The sequence below is a fragment of the Ochotona curzoniae genome, unplaced genomic scaffold (assembly GCF_017591425.1).
Source record: "Ochotona curzoniae isolate NIBS_2020 unplaced genomic scaffold, NIBS_Ocur_1.0 contig_3819, whole genome shotgun sequence".
In the NCBI taxonomy this organism is placed as follows: Eukaryota; Metazoa; Chordata; class Mammalia; order Lagomorpha; family Ochotonidae; genus Ochotona; species Ochotona curzoniae.
Window position 1 is genome coordinate 11,390,638 of NW_024466004.1, and position 18,168 is coordinate 11,408,805.

Consider the following 18,168-nt stretch of genomic DNA (forward strand, 5'->3'; position numbering starts at 1 on the left):
TGCTGAATCCTAGGGTGTGTAGTAGCAGGCAGCTAAGAAATAGGAGCAGAACTAGAAATTGAACCACAGCACTCCAGTACTGGATATGATCATCCCACACAGCATCTTGCCCATTAAGCCAAAAGCCCAACCCACATTGCCAAGCACCTGTGTCCTAAAGAATCTTAGCAAAATGTTTAAGCATTTGATCCTTCTGACTCCCCACATGTGTGACTTTGTCCTATTTGTTTCGTGTTATATATGACTAGATAAGAATGGGCAAATGACATCTATTGCAGAGTCTCTAGAAAACCTTGACTCTGATGAACAGATCCTGGACTCCCAGCATATTTATTTATTGTTAATTGAGATTTCAACCATTGCATACAGTCTTGAACTAAATAAGAAATGTGTACTGGGAAAATGAATGAGAACAGAATCAAGTGAACAGAACATGCTGAATCAGATGGACAGTTAAAGAGTAATCATTGCTGCCACCTGGAGGGTCTGTGCTTACACAGAGGAGCAGGACCACAGACCACTCACTAAAACAGACCCGCAGGGTGGAGAAACCAGGTATCCTGCCTGTCTGTTAGTGTCAAGATTCAGATGAGGCAGGGCTTTGCTTAGTCCCTTTCCCTGTGCTGGTATGGTAGAGGTCTCTTCAGCATGTGTGATCACAGAAATGGCTTCATGAATCATAACCTTTTCCTTAAAGATATTATGGAGGGGGCATATTGATCCTGAGATGCTAAGGGATGGGAAAGGCAATTGCCAATCTTTAGATCAATTACTCTCCTGTAGCCTGTCTCAGGAAAAGGGTGCTCATGATAACAAAATTTGCTGAAATCTCCAAGCAATCTAAGCTGCACACAGATAGTACCCACTCTTCACCTTAGCCCTCCAGACTTAACAGAACCATGATTCCATCTGCAAGTCCTTCCTGATCTCTCCTTCCCCATCCACCATCAGCTTTTTCTGTCTACCGTGGTATCTCTAGCTCTGAATGTACCACATTGCAACTGATAAAACAATTTTTAAAATCATTGCTACCTGACCCTTAGGCTCAAGGATTTATTTTCTAGTTTCCCATGGTTAGCCCAAGGCTTGCCAAAATTGCAGTGTTTGACATCTATTTATGAAATAGATGAAGATGTGAATATATGATACCTGATAATGACTACAAAGTTTTAGAATAATTTTAAGCACAACTTACCTGGGACCACATTCAGCTTGATAGCTTGGCTCTGGACTGAATTATTAGCAGCATTAGTAAAGCGACAAAACATATTGATACTCTCTGGACAACGCGAAATTGAGTTTGCCATCAAATCGTGTTTGTAGCACACTTGCTTTCCATTGATTTCTTTTGCTAAAGACAGAGTTGTTAAAATAATTATGTTTCAGTGTTGAGTTTTCAAAGTATACATTTTGCTAACATAGCTGAATATGTATAAGATTGTCTAAACAGTTTTTACAGGAAAATTTCACATCATTTTTAAACAAGGGTTTACATGTGTGTTAGCCAAAATGTCACTTCTGTCATTTATGATTGCAAACCTATGCTCCCATATTTTTGACAAGTGGAATCCCTTTTCAATATCCAAATCTTCTACCTACCCAAAACCCATCATGCTCTGTGCATTTTGCTTATTCCACTACCTTCTTCACTTTAGGCTTTGGTCACCTTCTTTTGGGTCTGTATTTTCCACTTGCCCATAACTTTCTGTTGAGAAAAGTACCTGGTTTTATTTACCTTTGCATCTCCCAGAACTTAGCTTAGAATCTGCCACATGAAAGTCACTGAATGCAAGCCTGTTGGAAACACTGAATACTGGAATACTGGAATCTTCAATATCCAGATTCATGCCATTCCACCCACCATGAAACTCTCTAAATTTCCAGCCTTAACTGAATTTAGACTTTTCTGAACTTTCATTGTTCTTACTTTTTTGCTACTTTGAGTAATGCTATCTGTTTTGCTCTTTATGACATAGACCATCATAGATATTAAAATATGCACAGTACTTCCTTTGTCTCATTTTCACTGCTTACTATAATGCTGTGCAGGAAGCAATCCCAAAGACTAGCTATTGAAAGAAGGAATGAGCTTATAAATTCCTTGTGATGGTGTCTGTGTTTTGAGATTTAGAATTGTAAACTTGCATTTTATTGATGTTAATCCCTGAGAATCCTGAAATATTTGAATTGAGAGTACACTACACTGGGATGAATTATATATGTATAAACACACACTCTCTCTCTCTCACACACACACACACACGTGTGTGTGTGTGTGTGTGTGTGTGTGTGTGTGTGTGTGTGTGTGTGTATCCAGATGGCATCAGATGCTAAAAGTGAAACGTTTTAACCCAATTGCTTCCTAGCTTGGAATTCCAAACCACCTAGGCAGTAAAAACTTAAAGTCCAAGGGGCCAACTCTTGGATTTGGTAGACTAAGCCTCTGCCTGTGGCACTGGCATCCCATATGGGTACCAGTTTGTGTCTTGGTCACTCTACTTCCCATCCAGCCCTCTGTTTATGGCTGGAAAAGCAGCAGAAGATGGTCCAAGGCCTTGGGAACCTGCACCCATGTGGGAGACCCAGAAGAAGCTTCTGATTTCTGGCTTTGTATCAGCTCAGGTCTGGCTATCGTGGGCATTTGGGGAGTGAAGTAGAGGATGGAAGACATCTCCTTCCTTTCTGTAATTTTGGCTTTAAATATAAATAATTTAAAAGTTAAGCGCAAATCTAAGTAAATAAAATATGGTTTTAATTCTCAGGGAAAAGTGTCCCCTACACAGAGATGAGGCCAAATTTTCACTGGGAGATGGATTTTGCTTTTCTACAACTCTTACTGAACATGTCTCACTTTAAAGGTTCTGATGTTGTCTTGATGGCGGATGGGAATAGTGGTGTCACAGTTACTGCTTAGGGAGTACTTTGTGTTATATCTCATTCTCCCACATCAAAACGTAAAAGCTAAAGTGCTGAGTTTCTAATATTGGCAACTATCTACAGCAAAGTCTCAGCTAAAATATTATTTCGTTTCCTTTCCTCTATGCTTTTGGCACTTGGTTAATTCTCCCTATTGCTTTGCATGAATAGGGAGGGCTGTAGAAGGTGATTGTGGCACTTTAATATCATTCTATTATATAACATGGCGGGGGTGGGGGGGACTTGAGAATATCCACGCCACCATATGAAGGAAGTAAACATCCTAGAAACTTATTTTAATACTATCTTTTGCAGTTTTTGCTGAAAAAAGAAAAAAAATCTTTATACCCTCCTAGACCCACAGAGTGTTGCCAAAAACCAATGAACCCCAGGTCTATCACTCAGTAGAAGGAAATTAAGGCTCATGGGGTCCTGCTCTGGTGTTCTATTTCTGATACATTTGCTATGCTTTATAATCCATAGTTTGTGAGTATGCTTTTAGACTGTGCATGTGTGAAGTAGTTAGTATACTCTAATAATCCAGAAGTTGGCATCTTACCAGCAGGAAAGGATAAGGGACCCATGTGGAAAGTGACTATGTAATCTTCATCGTCCTCTACACAGCACCTGGCACTGTGGGAACTTCCGCATGAAACACTGGCTTCCAGAGGATCCAACATGATGTTTGGCTGTAGAGGCAGTGGGTAAACAGTGACATCCTTGGTTGCAATGCTGTATGAATTCTTATATCTAAATATGCAGTGATAGGTTCCTGAGTGGAAAGAAACAGAAATGAGATGGAATGAAATAACTGCTCCCAAAAGCCATTTGCTATAAACATTAAGAAGGACATGGTTCTCCCTCTCAAGTGTGTGTAAAGATACATCACGACTTTCTGGATCCTGGTGCAGAAAATGCTCGACTGACTTCCCTCCTGTGGACCCCATCTGTTTGAAGGATTCATGTGCTTACTTAAAAACCAAATTAAATGGTTTATTCAGGTCACATTGCCTATTAGGGGTAAAATTGTTTTGAACCAGGCTACCTATTTATACCCCAATGCAGAAAACAAATGGGAGTGTGGGAACATGAAGCTCTGCATCTTTTTTTTTTTAAAGAGAGATGTTGCCCAGATAGAGCACTGAAGTGTCATGACATTAATTCTCTCCTCATCAGTAAGTGAGCTGGTCCTTCAGATTCCAGAGGACAAGCCACCAACAAGATTATAATGACACATGCAGTAAGAACCTTGATGCTCCTTACATTCTTTCTTTTCTTCAACTCTGGAAAGAAAAGAAGTAGAACAGGGAAAGAAAAAGAGTTCTTTTGATTCTAGCTGGGAGAGGAAGGAATTTAAGTTAACATAAAATGAAAATGCAGATTTAGAGGTTTCAGTTCTTACTTGGGTTTTCTTAATGTTTTAACCATGACTGGAAAAGACAGGTCTTCCTAGGGACTCCCCAGCAGGAGAGTGCATTTCAACCGAGTAGGTTTGAAGTTAACTTGGGAGAAAAATGCTCCCATGTCCTGATCGTGTATTATGAAGGCCAGGCTGAACAGTAACTAGTAATTTCCACAGTGTTGCTTAAACTTTACATGAAAGGATAACGCCATTGGTCTCATCAAATCTGGAATGATTAACCTTAATGTTAATGAAAGTCTTCTAAATAAAATGGAAGAATTGGCCCCTGGAGCCAGACAATGTGAATCTGCCTCCCAGATAAATGACCTGGGAATATTTGCTTAACCTCCTGGGACCTCAGTTCTTGTCTGTGTAAAATAGGCATAATAATAGCACTGTCCTCTATATACTGTTTTTAATTAATAAGCACATTTAAATACCTTGTACAGTGCCTTTTATATAATAAGGTGGCAATGGGGGTAGCTATTATTATGACTTCAGAATTTCCTCCTCTTTCAAAGGAATGCATTTCCTTCTAACATGAATAATGTGTAGAAACAACTTGAAAGTTGGTTTAGCATCATGGTATAGTGAGTCAAATTGCCACCTGTAATGTCAGATTCCATATTGAAGCACTGGTTGGAGTACTGGCTGCTCTGTTTTCAATCTAGCTCCCTGCTAATGTGCCTGGGAAAGCAGCAGAAGATGGCCCAGGTACCTGGACTTCTGCCACCCACATGGAGACTCAGAGTTTCTGGCTCCTAGCTTCAACCTGGCACAGACCTAACTGTTGCAAATAGTTTGGTGAGTAAACTAGCAGATGGAGGACCTCCTTCTCTCTGTCTCTTTCTCTTTGTAACTTTGCATTTCAAAAAAGAAATCTAAGAAATAACTAGAAAATGAAAGTAGTTATTTCTGTGAAACTCCACATCTAAAAGGTTACCTGGTTTTTCTGCTTTTATGGTAGCGTTGTGTGAATGTGTCCCAGAGACCAATAGAAATATCCTCTTAATTTAATGGAAAGAGAAAAGATTCAGACTAGTTCCAACTCTGGGTCCACAGCATAAGTTGTGTGTACCTATATATATTTATTTGCCTCTGTGAGCCTCAATTTTCACCTTTTGAAAATGGAAATAACATTCTCCTCAAAAGGTCTGTTGTTTCAAGTATGAGGACATAAGAAGTCTGAAAACTTGACAGAAAATAAAATTTAAAGGTATGTTTGTTTTGGTATAAAACAACTTTCAAATGCATGCATGCAAGGGATCATCAAAAAAAGTTCAGGGAAAAAATAATATTGTAGAGAAGCAATGCATGTGTACACATTTTTTTTGCACCCAGGTAAACATGCTTTAATATTATTCTTCCACAATCTTTATGAGGCCCCATCCTACTGAATGTCAAACAGTTGGCAGAGGTGTGTCCTTGGACAGACCCTCTATGAAAGGCAACCCAGAACTGTGTCTTTCAGAGACCAGGAAGCATAGCACAGAGCTGGGCTTCACTCACCATTCCACTCCCTGGTGGACGTCTTGACTGTCAGTTCTGATACTGCTCCATCGGGGAACCTTCTCGTGGTATAAAACCTTTGATATATTTTAATTCCAGCAGAAGTGTTCCAGTATACCTCATCATAGTTACTCACATCACTGATGCATTTTATAGAAAAGTTTTGTCCCTCAGAAACAGAAATTGGGTCCGGGGTTATTGTTATGTTGGCTGAAAGAATGCAAACAAAACAGACAAAACAAAACCAACAACAAATGCCATGTTTAGTCTTTCTGGAGGTATTGACACACAGATGAAATTTTAGACAGAGACAAATGGCCGTCCTGACTGTGCTGTGTCAACGCGGGACTGGTACCTTGCTGCTCCTGGGCTTTACTTGTCTCTAGGCTGTTCCCGGTGGTGCTCTGAACTGTACTCACTTCCATCACATGCCCGAGGAACTCGTGCACTTCCCTTTTGTGGCTGGAATTATCTCCTGATGATTAGCAGGGCAAAAGGTTGCAAACTTAGGGGTGTTGACATAACCGAGTTCCCATCCAACCTCTTTTGTGACACCACAATGAAGAATACATGACTGGCTTTCTCCACAACTTCATCCTCTGCTCTTGGAAAATACTTTGTTGTAATGCCATACTGTACATTAATTTTTCTCCTTTCTTCCTTCTCCATCCAGATGTGAGCCTTCCAGAATAAGCCTTTTGCTTTTTTGTCTTTGCATGCTTAGCACCTACAGCTGGGTCCAGTACACACTCGGTACTTAACAAACAAAAGAGTGAGTTCCAGAACCATGTTTTAGGTAGGGGACTCACAGAGTTTATTGCCCAAATATTTACATTTAGACCATCTTAGGCAAACTGGGGTGGGCATATGCCTCAATTATAATTATATAACTATGGTAATCTAATTCTTTATACATTTTGAATGATTCTTATTAGCAACTACATATTTCCTTCTTTTTTCTGAGAAGTTTCTCATAGGCTTATGAGAGATTATTCATGAAAATTATCAACTTAATTATTACCAATAGAAAAGCTTAAGATGAATTCCACCCATTTTTGCCTCTATTCAGCTGTTCTGTTTGTCCTGCAGCATTCCTTTCATATGACATTAGAAAATGTCATTAACTTCAGACTTTCAATGGTGTACAGTTTCATGCCTTAAGTCCACTTCCACTATCCTGCTTTCAAACCATTGTGAAATTTTAAGCATAATACAAAGAATCCAGGATTTTCATTACATCCTTTAAGAAACTGGAGTTCAAATGGTCACACATGGCCCAAAAGTCACTGAAACATGATGTAGTGTTCTTTGTAATTGTTAGCTGTTTCTGACAGTGGAAAGGAAAAGGTTTGTGGAACCATGCATTTTTTTTTTCTCTTGGCCAGTGACTTTTCAGCAAAGGCTAACCATCTTCCTAAAATATGTTCCGCTTTGCACAATTTGGAGAAAAGTCAAGCTTTGACATGTTATTGACCTAGAAGAAATCCTAGGTATTTTTGAGTGATTTGAAGTTTTCCAAAAAGATAGCAGTTAAATGCTTCCAGTTTCCTCTTTGGGAATTGTGTTGATAATATATGCTTACCTAGACCTATTAATGATCCTTTCCAAAATGCTAAATCACAATAGCAAATATACAAACCAGAGTAACTGGTATTTTTTATGTTAGTCCTTCCTCTCAGTTCAAACAAAATCTGGTGATTTACCTAAACAATTTTTCCAAGAAAGTTGGAAAACCAAGCTTGGTTTTCCCATTTTTTGCAAATGAGTAGAAATTTTAACACTTTGTGATGTGAAAAGAAATGCAGATTTATGAACCCAATTGTACTGAATAGATAAGGGGACTAAAAACACCTATTTCAACTGTAAAATAATTATCATTAATCGTATTATCAAAGTTTAGACAGCATAACCTCTAGAATAGGCAGGGAGGATGGAGGCAGATGAGGATTTTATAAGGAGTGAGCCAGGCCGTTGGAATCCAAGAAATGGATAATAAGATTGTGTGAGCAAAAGGGGCATTAAGAGTGCCAATCTCATCATTGATTGAACAGTAATGAGACTAACCTGGGTGGGAAACTCTAGTTCCCAGATCATGTTCTCCCTTACCAATGCAGTGGAGCCAGTTTCTTCTCTGTAAACACTCTTTCCCATCACTCCCCTTCCTCATTGTAAAAAGAATTTTTCCAGATTTAAGTGTTGGAGAGAGAAACCTCTTCTATGCCCCATGGTGTAATATCTCAACTACCTGAGGTGCATTATATTTTATAAAATACAACCAACTCTGTGATTAAGATTTGTAGCAAGGGGTACTTACCCACAGAGATGAATGTCACTTCTATGTTCATACTGCCTCTGGCTCCATGTGCACTAACGAACTCACATGTGTAGGTGATTGTTGTTCCAGCGTACCCACTCAGGCATTGTGTTCCATCAGCCTTGAGGGTGTATCTGCTGCAACTAGACTCCAGGTCTGTTTCAGACTCTCCTGAAATGACAAAAACAATTCTTGTGCTGTCAAGCCCAAATGACTCTGGCTTTAGTGGTAACTATGTCAAATCGGTAAGAGTTACTGTTTTAATTAGATTTCTACTCTACGAATGGAAAGGTGGGATAGTCCCGGGGATGGGTTGGCAGATGCTGCACTCAGGAGTTTTGGCTTCCCAAATTCTACTATTCATGAGCAGAACAGTCACTCAGTCTGTACTGTGCCTCCATCTCTTTGGGTGTCAAATGGGGATAAACAATTAGTAGATGCTCCCAGGACTACGTTCAAGTCATGAGATAATGGACAGTGACTGCCCTGGACATGGCTCCTTCGAAGATCTTCAATGGTTGAAACTGGAATGTGAAAACATAAAAGAGGGAAAAAATGTTTGGGTGTTACTTTAACTGGAAGGATGCTGGAGTCAGCAGCCAGAGCTGGGAATCATAAATACTACTGGTATTTAGTGGCTAGAGGCCAGAGTTGGTGCTAAATATCCTATAATGCACAAGGCAGCTGCTCATAAAAAGATAATCTAATCCAGGATGTCAACAGTGCAGCTGCTGAAAATATTTTTGCTTGAAGATGAGATTGAACAGTTAAATTAGAAAACTAGTATAAGCAAAAGCACAAAGCAACAACACATAGGTCTTATTCAGGAAATAACAGATAATTATGAGGGGCTTAAAAATGCAGAATGAAAATGGAGGTGTGACACCAAAAGGATGGCAAACTCAGAAAACCAAAGTAGGACCTTCATCTGAAAAAAAATGATGATAATGATGTGTACTTCACAAGATTTTTACCTTGGGAAAGAAAGATTTAACTGATTAAAGTAAGCACAGGAAACAGAGTTGAATACACTGAATCTGCCACAACAGCTATTTTGTAGTTAATGATGATACTGTGAAAGAACATCCCCTTTTGCTTTTTTGCAATGTGGCCAAGAATTTTCATTAAATATTATTCCTTTAAAAATGATTTAAAAATCTACTATTCTTAATTATTTTCTTTCAATCTTATTGTTTTACATAATACTTTGAAAATGTTAGCTCTTGTGCCCACTGCTATAATCCAGTGACTTAATCCTTGCCTTGAATGTGCCAGGATACCATATGTGTGCTGATTCATGTCTTGGCTGCTCCACTTCCCACTTAGCTCCCTGCTTGTGGCCTTGGAAAGCGGTCGGGGAAGTCCCAAAGCCTTAGGACCCTGCACCCAGGTGGGAGATCCAGAAGCTGCTCGCTTCAGATTGGCTCAGCTCTGGCCTTTGTGGCCACTTGGGAATTAAACCAGCAGATGGAAGATTTTTCTCTCTCCTTCTCTCTGTAAATTTGCCTTTCCAATAAAAACAAATAAATCTTAAAAAAACAAAAATGTTAACTGTCAGAATAAATTGTAAAATCAGTATAAATTCTTTAGGGAGAATTATCTGCTAGATTGCTTCTTTCTGACCTGGAAGGACAGGCACTAAAAGAATGTGTGGCATTTGCAGCAAGAAAGCTGCACAGAGCAAGCCAGGAGGAATGGAGGGAGAAGGGCAGGGTGCCAACACAGAGGCTAATTGCATCAGAGAACTGACTGTGCAGATCCTCAGGTGGCTGGCCTGGTGGCAGGAAATCCTTTGTTCTAGAGTGGATTCAGCACACACTGGGCATTGGCAGTGTCCGAAGAAATGGTTGCCAAAGAGGTCCCTAAGCATCTGCACTAGACTTCCTGGTTCCTCTGCCAGAGGGCAGGGTTTTTTCACCTCTTCAAGTTGAAAGCTTCAAAGTCAGTACCAGGGGGAATTATGCAAGGTCTTTCTCCATCTGGTAGTTCCTTCAGGATGCATACACCTCCACTTCCCCCAAAATCAGGAAAGTGACTAAACACCTTATATGTTAATATTTTTGACAGTTGCCAGATGCTTTTTCCATTCATCTGAGTGAAGCTGATTACAGACAATGCAGGTGAAAATACTTTGCAAAATAGGTATCTTCAGGAAAACATGCATGTAAGCTGGTCATCTATTTCACATTTAGCATGGTCTAATATCAAGAGCTTTGCAAACTGAGGCTCACAATACTAATATTTCTCATAGACAAAGGCATATTTTGCTTTGAAGATTGTTTTTTCTCTTTAAAGGTGAGCATGCAGTACTGTTTATTCTCAAAAGAGGTGGACTTTGTACTTCAAGGTTTCCAGATACAAAACATTGTGTTCAGATAGCTCCACTCTGACTCACCAGAAATGGTAATTTGACCACAATAAACACTGGAAACAAGAGCTAAGTTGAATCCAGTTCTTATCACAGTGTGACAATCTTTGATAAGTCATTTATTCTGCACCTGATTTTCTTATTTGCAAATAAGAGGTGAAGATTGAATTTGGTTCAAAACAACAGCTTTTTTAAAAGAAGAGTTTAATCATAGACTCTAGCTGATCACAGAGTCAATATGTTCTTTTATCTGTTACCATTCTTCATCAATATAAAGCAGATGATGGGGAACGTCAAAATTAAGATCTCAGATCTAAAACAAAAGACAGGATCTGAAATAGATAGGAAACACTTGAAAGACAAACAGAAACATTAAGCAGGAGACAGAGGCAGAACACACTAAAGTGTGTGAGATCACAAAGACAGAAGTGAAAGGGAGAGACAACAAAAGAAGAAACACAGAACTGAGAAGTGCCAAGTCAGATAGCACTGAAAAGCCAGCTCACTGCTCAGGGTGGGAAGGAGGTTGGAGATGGCCTTTTCTTCAGCCTGGTGGGGTTATAGACCAAAGTCTTTAGGATCACTGCCACTTGGGTCTTCTGCTAGTGGGAATGGATTGAAATCCAAGCAGAACACTCGCATGTGTATTTTGAACTTTTGTGCTCCAGTTCCTGAACTGGCATTATACAAGACGTTACTTCCCAGTCTGCCATACAAAGGAAAGCAGACATTTGACATTTTTCCCTCCACTCACTAGGTCTCCCATTTTAACTTGCTCAAGACATAAATATTAAAGTACAAAAGGGCTTATCTTGCATTCTTACCTGGAATGCTTATTTTTCCTTCCTGCTTCCATTCTACTGTGCTCCAATTAGCATTATTCTCACTGCAGCAATTCAACGACACAGGATTGTTGTCACACATCACCTTCATTTCCTCACTTGCCAAAATTCGAATAGGTACAACATCTATTTTTTTCCTGGCCTCATATTCAAAAATATCCAATATCAATTTGCAGACATATTCACCTGCACAGGATACATAAAATTATTATTGTTAGATAAATGTATTTCTTTAGATGAATAACAGTTTCATTTCATATTTCCTAATGAGTTCCATGAAGCATAATTTTCAAAGTCATCTGAGATGCCACCTACACTCTCCTGGAGTAACATGTAGGAAGTGCGGAGGTCACCGGGTGTTTGTGGTTCCACAAGGGAAGGAGTAGAGATCTAGTAGAAACAGTAGCAGCATTGCTGGGAATTTAGCTAATAAGAATAAACATGTGTATGAATAGAAGAGATAGGAAAAAATGAGGAAGTTTTGGAGAATTAGAAGGACATGAACAGTTTTGGTGTCCCATTTAACTCTTTGAAAACTCAGAATCAACAAAGATGGGACAGAAGTGTCCACTTTATCATACAGAGAAAAGGAAATGGTCCTGTTGACATAGGGGCTACTGTGGAGTTAAAAATGCATCTTCCTCAGTATTAGCCTTGGTCAAGAATCAAAATACTATTCTGCTATCTCCTGGAATGGTAAGGTGGACAGGAAAGCCAGAGGAAGGGGTTACAATGCAATGTAAGAAAATCTGAGAGGGAAGGCAATGGATAAGAACATTACCTTGATTCTGGTGAGGGCTTCATAGGTGTGTATGTGTCAAACTTTATTAAGTCATGTATTTCAGAGTATTCAAAATTTATTACATCAATTCTACCTTAATAAAACTACTTTAAACTTTTAAGAAGAAAATTGAAAATGAATTAATAACAACAATAATACAAAAGTGAACATCCAATGCGTTATTGAAAAAACTGAACCAGAAGACAATTGTGGTGCAATTGCTTTACTTACATGCTTCATTTTTAGTAATATGTACCATCTATGAACTTTTTAAAGAATACTTTGTATAGGTAAAATAATAAAAATTAACTTCATGGAATTAATTTTTAATTGTGATAAGCCAGGAGGTTTCTTTTTGAAGACAAAAAACACACTGGCTATCCTATAACATGACTTGTGTCTTTATGAGATTTTCCCTTATCCCCTCACACAAGTTGTTGACTGGAAACCCACCAGCATCACCCCTTGAGATGTTGTAAATGGTGAGGTGAGATACGGAGGTCATGTTGTTGAGCACGGTGGTATACACTGAGAATCTACTGCTGTTTTGAATGTCGAAGCGCCTTTCTACATGGTGCCAAGACACGTTGGAAGACATAACCTCAGTTTCACATGTCAGTCTTACTGTGTCCCCTTCAAAGATGATTTCTGGTGTAACAAAGAACTTAGTTTCATCTGGAAAACCAAAGGAAAGATATTAGGACACCGAAGCAAACAAATGACATTTATGCTCTTCCCAGAGTGCTACCACCACAGAGCGGTTTATGGGCAGTGTGCCTGAGCTGTGTTGGATAAGGCAACATGTTACCTTTTTCCATCCTCTTCACTGTGTCCAAAGCCCACTGACCACTTGTCAGTCTCCAGAGACACAGTTTCCAGGCTGCGGGATTTGTACTGTATGACTTAGGAAACCAAAGATAACTTAATAGTGGTAGATGGGGGACCCTGAAGTTATTTCCAATATTTCAGAAAACCTGATTGAAAATTATACCTCTGTTTGTAAAAAAAAAGTCACATAGGCAAATAAAAACTGCAAGTTGTTTTGTTACTGAGTAGAATCATGTCAACAGGCTCTTACCAAGCACTGCTACCTCCTGCTCATTGAAACATCTCACCTAAATCCTTGAAAACACTAATGACTTACTGATAATACAGAATTCCAGGGAAATAAGAAAAAAAGTTGTAAATCATTATTTTGTATTTTTATTTGAAAGGCAAAGTTACAAAAAGAAGGAGAGACAGACAGATGTTCTATTTGCTGATTCACTTCCCAAAAGGTCTCAATGGCAGAGTTGAGACTATCTGAGGATAGTTTCCTCTGTATGTTTTCCTCTGAGTTTCCTCTGTATATCCTATGGGCGTACAGAGGTCCAAAGCCTTGGGCCATCCTCCACTGCTTTCCCAAACCATTAACAAGGAGCCAGATGGGAAGTGAAACAGCTGGGACATGAACCGGCATTCATATGGGATGCTGGCACTACAAACAGACGATTAAGTAGCTATGTCACAATGCCAGCCCTAGGAAATAAGATTTTTTGAAACGCCTAATACCTATGACTCCTTAAAGGTGGGACATTCTCTGTGTGTAGATTTGAAGAACCTGCTTAGCCTCAATGAATCTCACCTTTCTTTCCTGGAAAATAGGAGCAGTGAGAGCTATCTAGGGAGATGACTTGGGGATGAAAGCAGTTATTATTATTGTTTTAGAAATAAGGTTGCAAAGAATCAATGCAGTGAATCATTTCCCAGATAAAAACTGAAACCGACATTGGTTATTTCTATGCTGTTGAATGAATGCCATTTGCTTATACAGTATACAGGGGGTATTTTCTCTAAACTCTGATGTTTTGTGGAAGTTTTGTGAGCTGAAAAAAATCAAAGGAACTGGTGTAAGGAGGCTCAAACTGTCCTCTTGTACATGGAGAGCTTAGGCTGAGGCCAGACGCCCCACATACTATAAATATGAGAATAAGACACTACAAAATTAATTTGTGGTGGTAGGATGTTCTAATCTAAACATTAAGATATATGAATATTTTCTATCACTTCATTTAGGTCCCTGCTTAAAACAGGATTCTAAAAACTAAAAGTCAGTAGAAATCACGATCCTCTGTGGGTATTTAATGTAGCATGTCGAACTCACTAGACATACGCAAATGAAACACTAGTGTATGGAAGTGCTAAGATTAATATAGAATAGACGTAGTGTGTCACTGTTTCTATTACTCTTGCTATTAATAAGGAACATTAGATGAGCTTTCAGTATTACATGGTTATATAGGACTGAACATAAATCTAACAAGTAAAACGAGAGAAAAAAAATGGTGCTGTGGCTTAGGGACATGGTGATTGATTAAATGTCCCCGGATGATTAATATGCAAAAATCAGACAGCACTATTCAGAGGACTCATGGGCCTTTTGCATGCCATACAGATAGACAAACAAGAAATCCTGGTAACAACTGACTCATTCCAAAATGTTCCTGTTGCCCTCCTCAATCCTAAGCATGATTAAAATTACAAGAAACTAAAGGAAAACCTGAGTCATCTGTATTTTTGAATGTCTGTGGTCCAGGTTAGCAGCACCGACCTTGGGAGACCAAGATGGTATCACACTTTCTCCATAAGATTGCACCTGAGCTAAGCTCAGTTTTCTAGACCTGTGCACATCAGAGATTCATATTCTGGCCTCAGAGGAGAGCAGATATCAGTGCAGACGATCTGCAACCGAAGATGTTAAATGCTGTGGTCACAATGATCTCACAGCTCTTTGGAAGAACAAGTCACAGACAGGAGCAGTGTTGTGAATATATTGTGGGCAGTGCATGCCTGGTTGACAGTCAGCTCTATCAATAAGACTGCTGAACACCTACTCATTTAAATAGCTTACCATTCTCAGCACACTGAAATCTTGGGGAAAAATAAATCATAATCGAAGTTTGAGCATTCTTAAGAATATTGTTCTATGCCTCCAAAATAAAAGAAGTTTTCAGTTCAAAGACAGTGAATCTACTGGTTATTGGGTGACATAAGGCATTGGTAAGGGGTCGCATTGCTGATTCCCCCAACGTGAGCCAAACTTGAAGGCCATGTGTTTAATTTTAGGGTTTTTGTTTTTGTTAAGGAATGGATCAGAAGCAGACTGGAATTGGGCTTCTGGAAAGCTGGTATCACAAGTGGTGACTTAACCCACCCTGCCAGAATACAGCACTCTCAGTAAGTAAGTTAGAAATTCCACAAATCCAAACAGCAGTACACTCTCATGAACCTTCTGCTACCCTCTCTCCTGTGCACCAGATGCAATGATATTATCCAGACTGGGACACATTGCTTTTTAGGGAAGATAGCACTGGGAACAGAAATGGGAGGTCTCTTTCACAGGGAACGTGAAGACATCGCTCCTGGGTCGAAGCACAGTGATAAACACCATGGCCACAGCTAAGCAGAATTTGCTTTCAGGAAAAGGCAACAATGTTTCACTTACTGCTCGTGACTGTTTGAAAGGAATTGTAATCCATTTTGTAGGTCTGACTGAGGTTCTGCAGGACTTGCTCGTTGGCTTTGTGTATTAATTCAGGTGATACTGCTGTTGTTGTGACTTCATACTTTACAACCACGCTTCCAGGCCTGAACAGAAACCACTCTGTTAATCTGTAAGAAGCTAGAACCTTATGGTTATTTGCATCATAGGAATACAAACAGGGACAGCCTGGTACTACGATCCTTTGGATTCAGTGATCTAAGTCTGTTCCCAAGCTCTAGTTGGAAACACAAGTCAAGGCTCGAATACTGAGGTGTGTGTGGACAGGTAATCACTGGAAAAGGCTGGCAGATGGGGACCAATGAACTGAATCAAATAACCACTCCTATAGGCAGAAACTACTGACATCTGTCTCACAGCAACATTGGTCAGTCTGAGATTATCAGATACTCTGAATATTATGTGACACCAAAAATCAATCTGGATGTCCCTGCAGATACCCAAGATTCCTTTTTTTTTTTTTTTTTTTTTTTTTTTTTTTTTTTTAAGATAAGCACCTGTTAGAAATACTGCGCAAACCCTTTCTGAGCTGCCAGGGCACTCAACACTAGGGGGTGCTGTTCACATTGCCGCACACAGCTCTGTTCCAGCCACAATTGTCTTCTCATTTGAAGATATCATTGCCTGACTTGTTTCATTTTTATATGTATTGGTCCTCTACTGTACAAACTTATCCCATATATTTATTTTTTAAAATCTCTTGCATGCATATAAGGAACACAAATATTTTCCCCTTCCTTTTGCATGGATGTGCATAGGTAAGGCATAAGTTACTCATTATATCCTCTCTTCATGTCTCTACAATCTCACTTCGGTGTGCAACTCTACCAAAACCTCCAGTCGAGCATTCCAGGTGATGCCATGCTAATGAGCTTTTCTGCCTTCACTGGTGTTCCTTTGTATTAAATAGAAATTAGCAAATTCTGACGTTCTTACCTGAATCCTGTTACAGTTACCATTTTGAAGCCTGGTAAAATTCTGTAACCCTTCCAGAACTGGAATATAAAGCAAGATAACTGTCATGTACCAGTGTGTATTGAGAGGTATGTGAAAAGAGTTGAAACAGAGTGAACAATGAATATTCTTTTTTATTCTGGGAAAAAAATCCACCTGTATATTTTATTAGCACTGGCATTAACAGATCTTTGAAGAAGTAATTCCTAGCTATAGGGTTTAGTCTCCATTCCCTGAAAAGCAAATGCTAGATTAAATGGCACAGTTCTTTGTGCATTACAGTACATATTACGCAAGGAAATGTCCGAGAAAGAAAATGGTGAGGCAGTGGGAAGATGTGGAGAAGCATCAAATCCCAATAAAGCACAGAAAGAAGGAAGATTGTATAAAAACATGTGAGATGAGGCTGAGGTTCAATGAGGCCTTCCAAGGAATCCCTGTTTCTGCCATTTTGGTTTTTTTAGTCAATGACAAGGAGCACATTTGAGGCAGCATCTAGGGACCCTAGCTCCGTCGTATTCCCTATAGTTGGAGATATAGAATTCTCATGGCCACCACAATATGTGCTTGCCATCAGATGTGCATCAGCATTACTTGAGCCAGTGTGGATTTTAATGGTGCTCTTATCCCACATTGATCCTTTAAACAACAACCTGATGATTCTGTTTAATACAAGTTATATTTATAGGGGGAGGAGGGACCATAATGTGTCAAATAGAATGCCAGGTACCTAGGTGGGTGGGACCCAATGTAATCCTCTTCCCTTAAAATATGTAACCTAGTGTGTGGTGTGTATGAGGAGGGTGCTTGTGCTGGGCGTAGCTATCCCTGCTGATATGCCAATTGTAGACACAACAAATTTCTGAACCAGCACTTCTTCATGACACCTAGGGGAAGTGGTAATATTTGTAGGCCCACTGGGATAAGTAGGAGGCTTTTCTGGGCCTGAGTCAGTGCCCAGTGTCTGGCATACAATTTACACTCATGGGATACTCTTTGCTTTCCCATATGCAAACATAAACATGTCACATAAGTGTCTATCAACCTACAGTACACAGTGGGTTAAACCTTCTATGCTCAAAAATATGAGTGTTTTTATTTATGTGGTATGCAAAAACGTATAGAAAAAAAAACTGGTTTTCTAGATTTATGTGCCTCAGTAGAGACTTCAGTGAATGAAGCCAGCTGACTTGTCCAAACCAATCTACCCAAGAAAGTTCTATCCGTAATTCAAGTTGCTTTCACACTCTCCCCAGAACACTGATTCCAACACAGAAGGGTATGAATCAGTTTGAAATCCACATTCATAAATTGCAAGCAAGCAAAGCACACACTCCATGGTGTATGAAATGAACTCAGATTAACCCTAAGAGGGTCTTGGGACCAAAACTTACAGCTGTTTCCAAGTCAGTCTTGTAGGATCGGTAGAGGGCAGAGGACGTGTTCCTGAGATCTTCTTGAAAGGCCACATTTAGCCTAACTGACATTCTCAGGATAACATCTGCTGAAAATGACAGGATCATATTGAAAACCTCATGTTA

At 39.5% G+C, this 18,168-nt stretch overlaps 1 protein-coding gene across 1 annotated transcript in view; it reads right to left on the reverse strand.

The window, feature by feature from the left end:
* The window catches only part of ADGRF5 (adhesion G protein-coupled receptor F5), a 54,394-nt gene that overhangs the window by 14,238 nt on the left and 21,988 nt on the right, over positions 1–18,168 (reverse strand). Inside the window, exons 5-13 of the mRNA XM_040983507.1 lie at positions 18,022–18,128; positions 16,610–16,668; positions 15,617–15,759; positions 12,586–12,807; positions 11,334–11,537; positions 8,142–8,312; positions 5,828–6,037; positions 3,476–3,688; positions 1,196–1,351 (exon numbers count right to left, since the gene is read on the reverse strand). Coding sequence (XP_040839441.1) covers positions 1,196–1,351; positions 3,476–3,688; positions 5,828–6,037; positions 8,142–8,312; positions 11,334–11,537; positions 12,586–12,807; positions 15,617–15,759; positions 16,610–16,668; positions 18,022–18,128 — 1,485 coding nt within the window. The remainder of the gene's footprint in view (positions 1–1,195; positions 1,352–3,475; positions 3,689–5,827; positions 6,038–8,141; positions 8,313–11,333; positions 11,538–12,585; positions 12,808–15,616; positions 15,760–16,609; positions 16,669–18,021; positions 18,129–18,168) is intronic.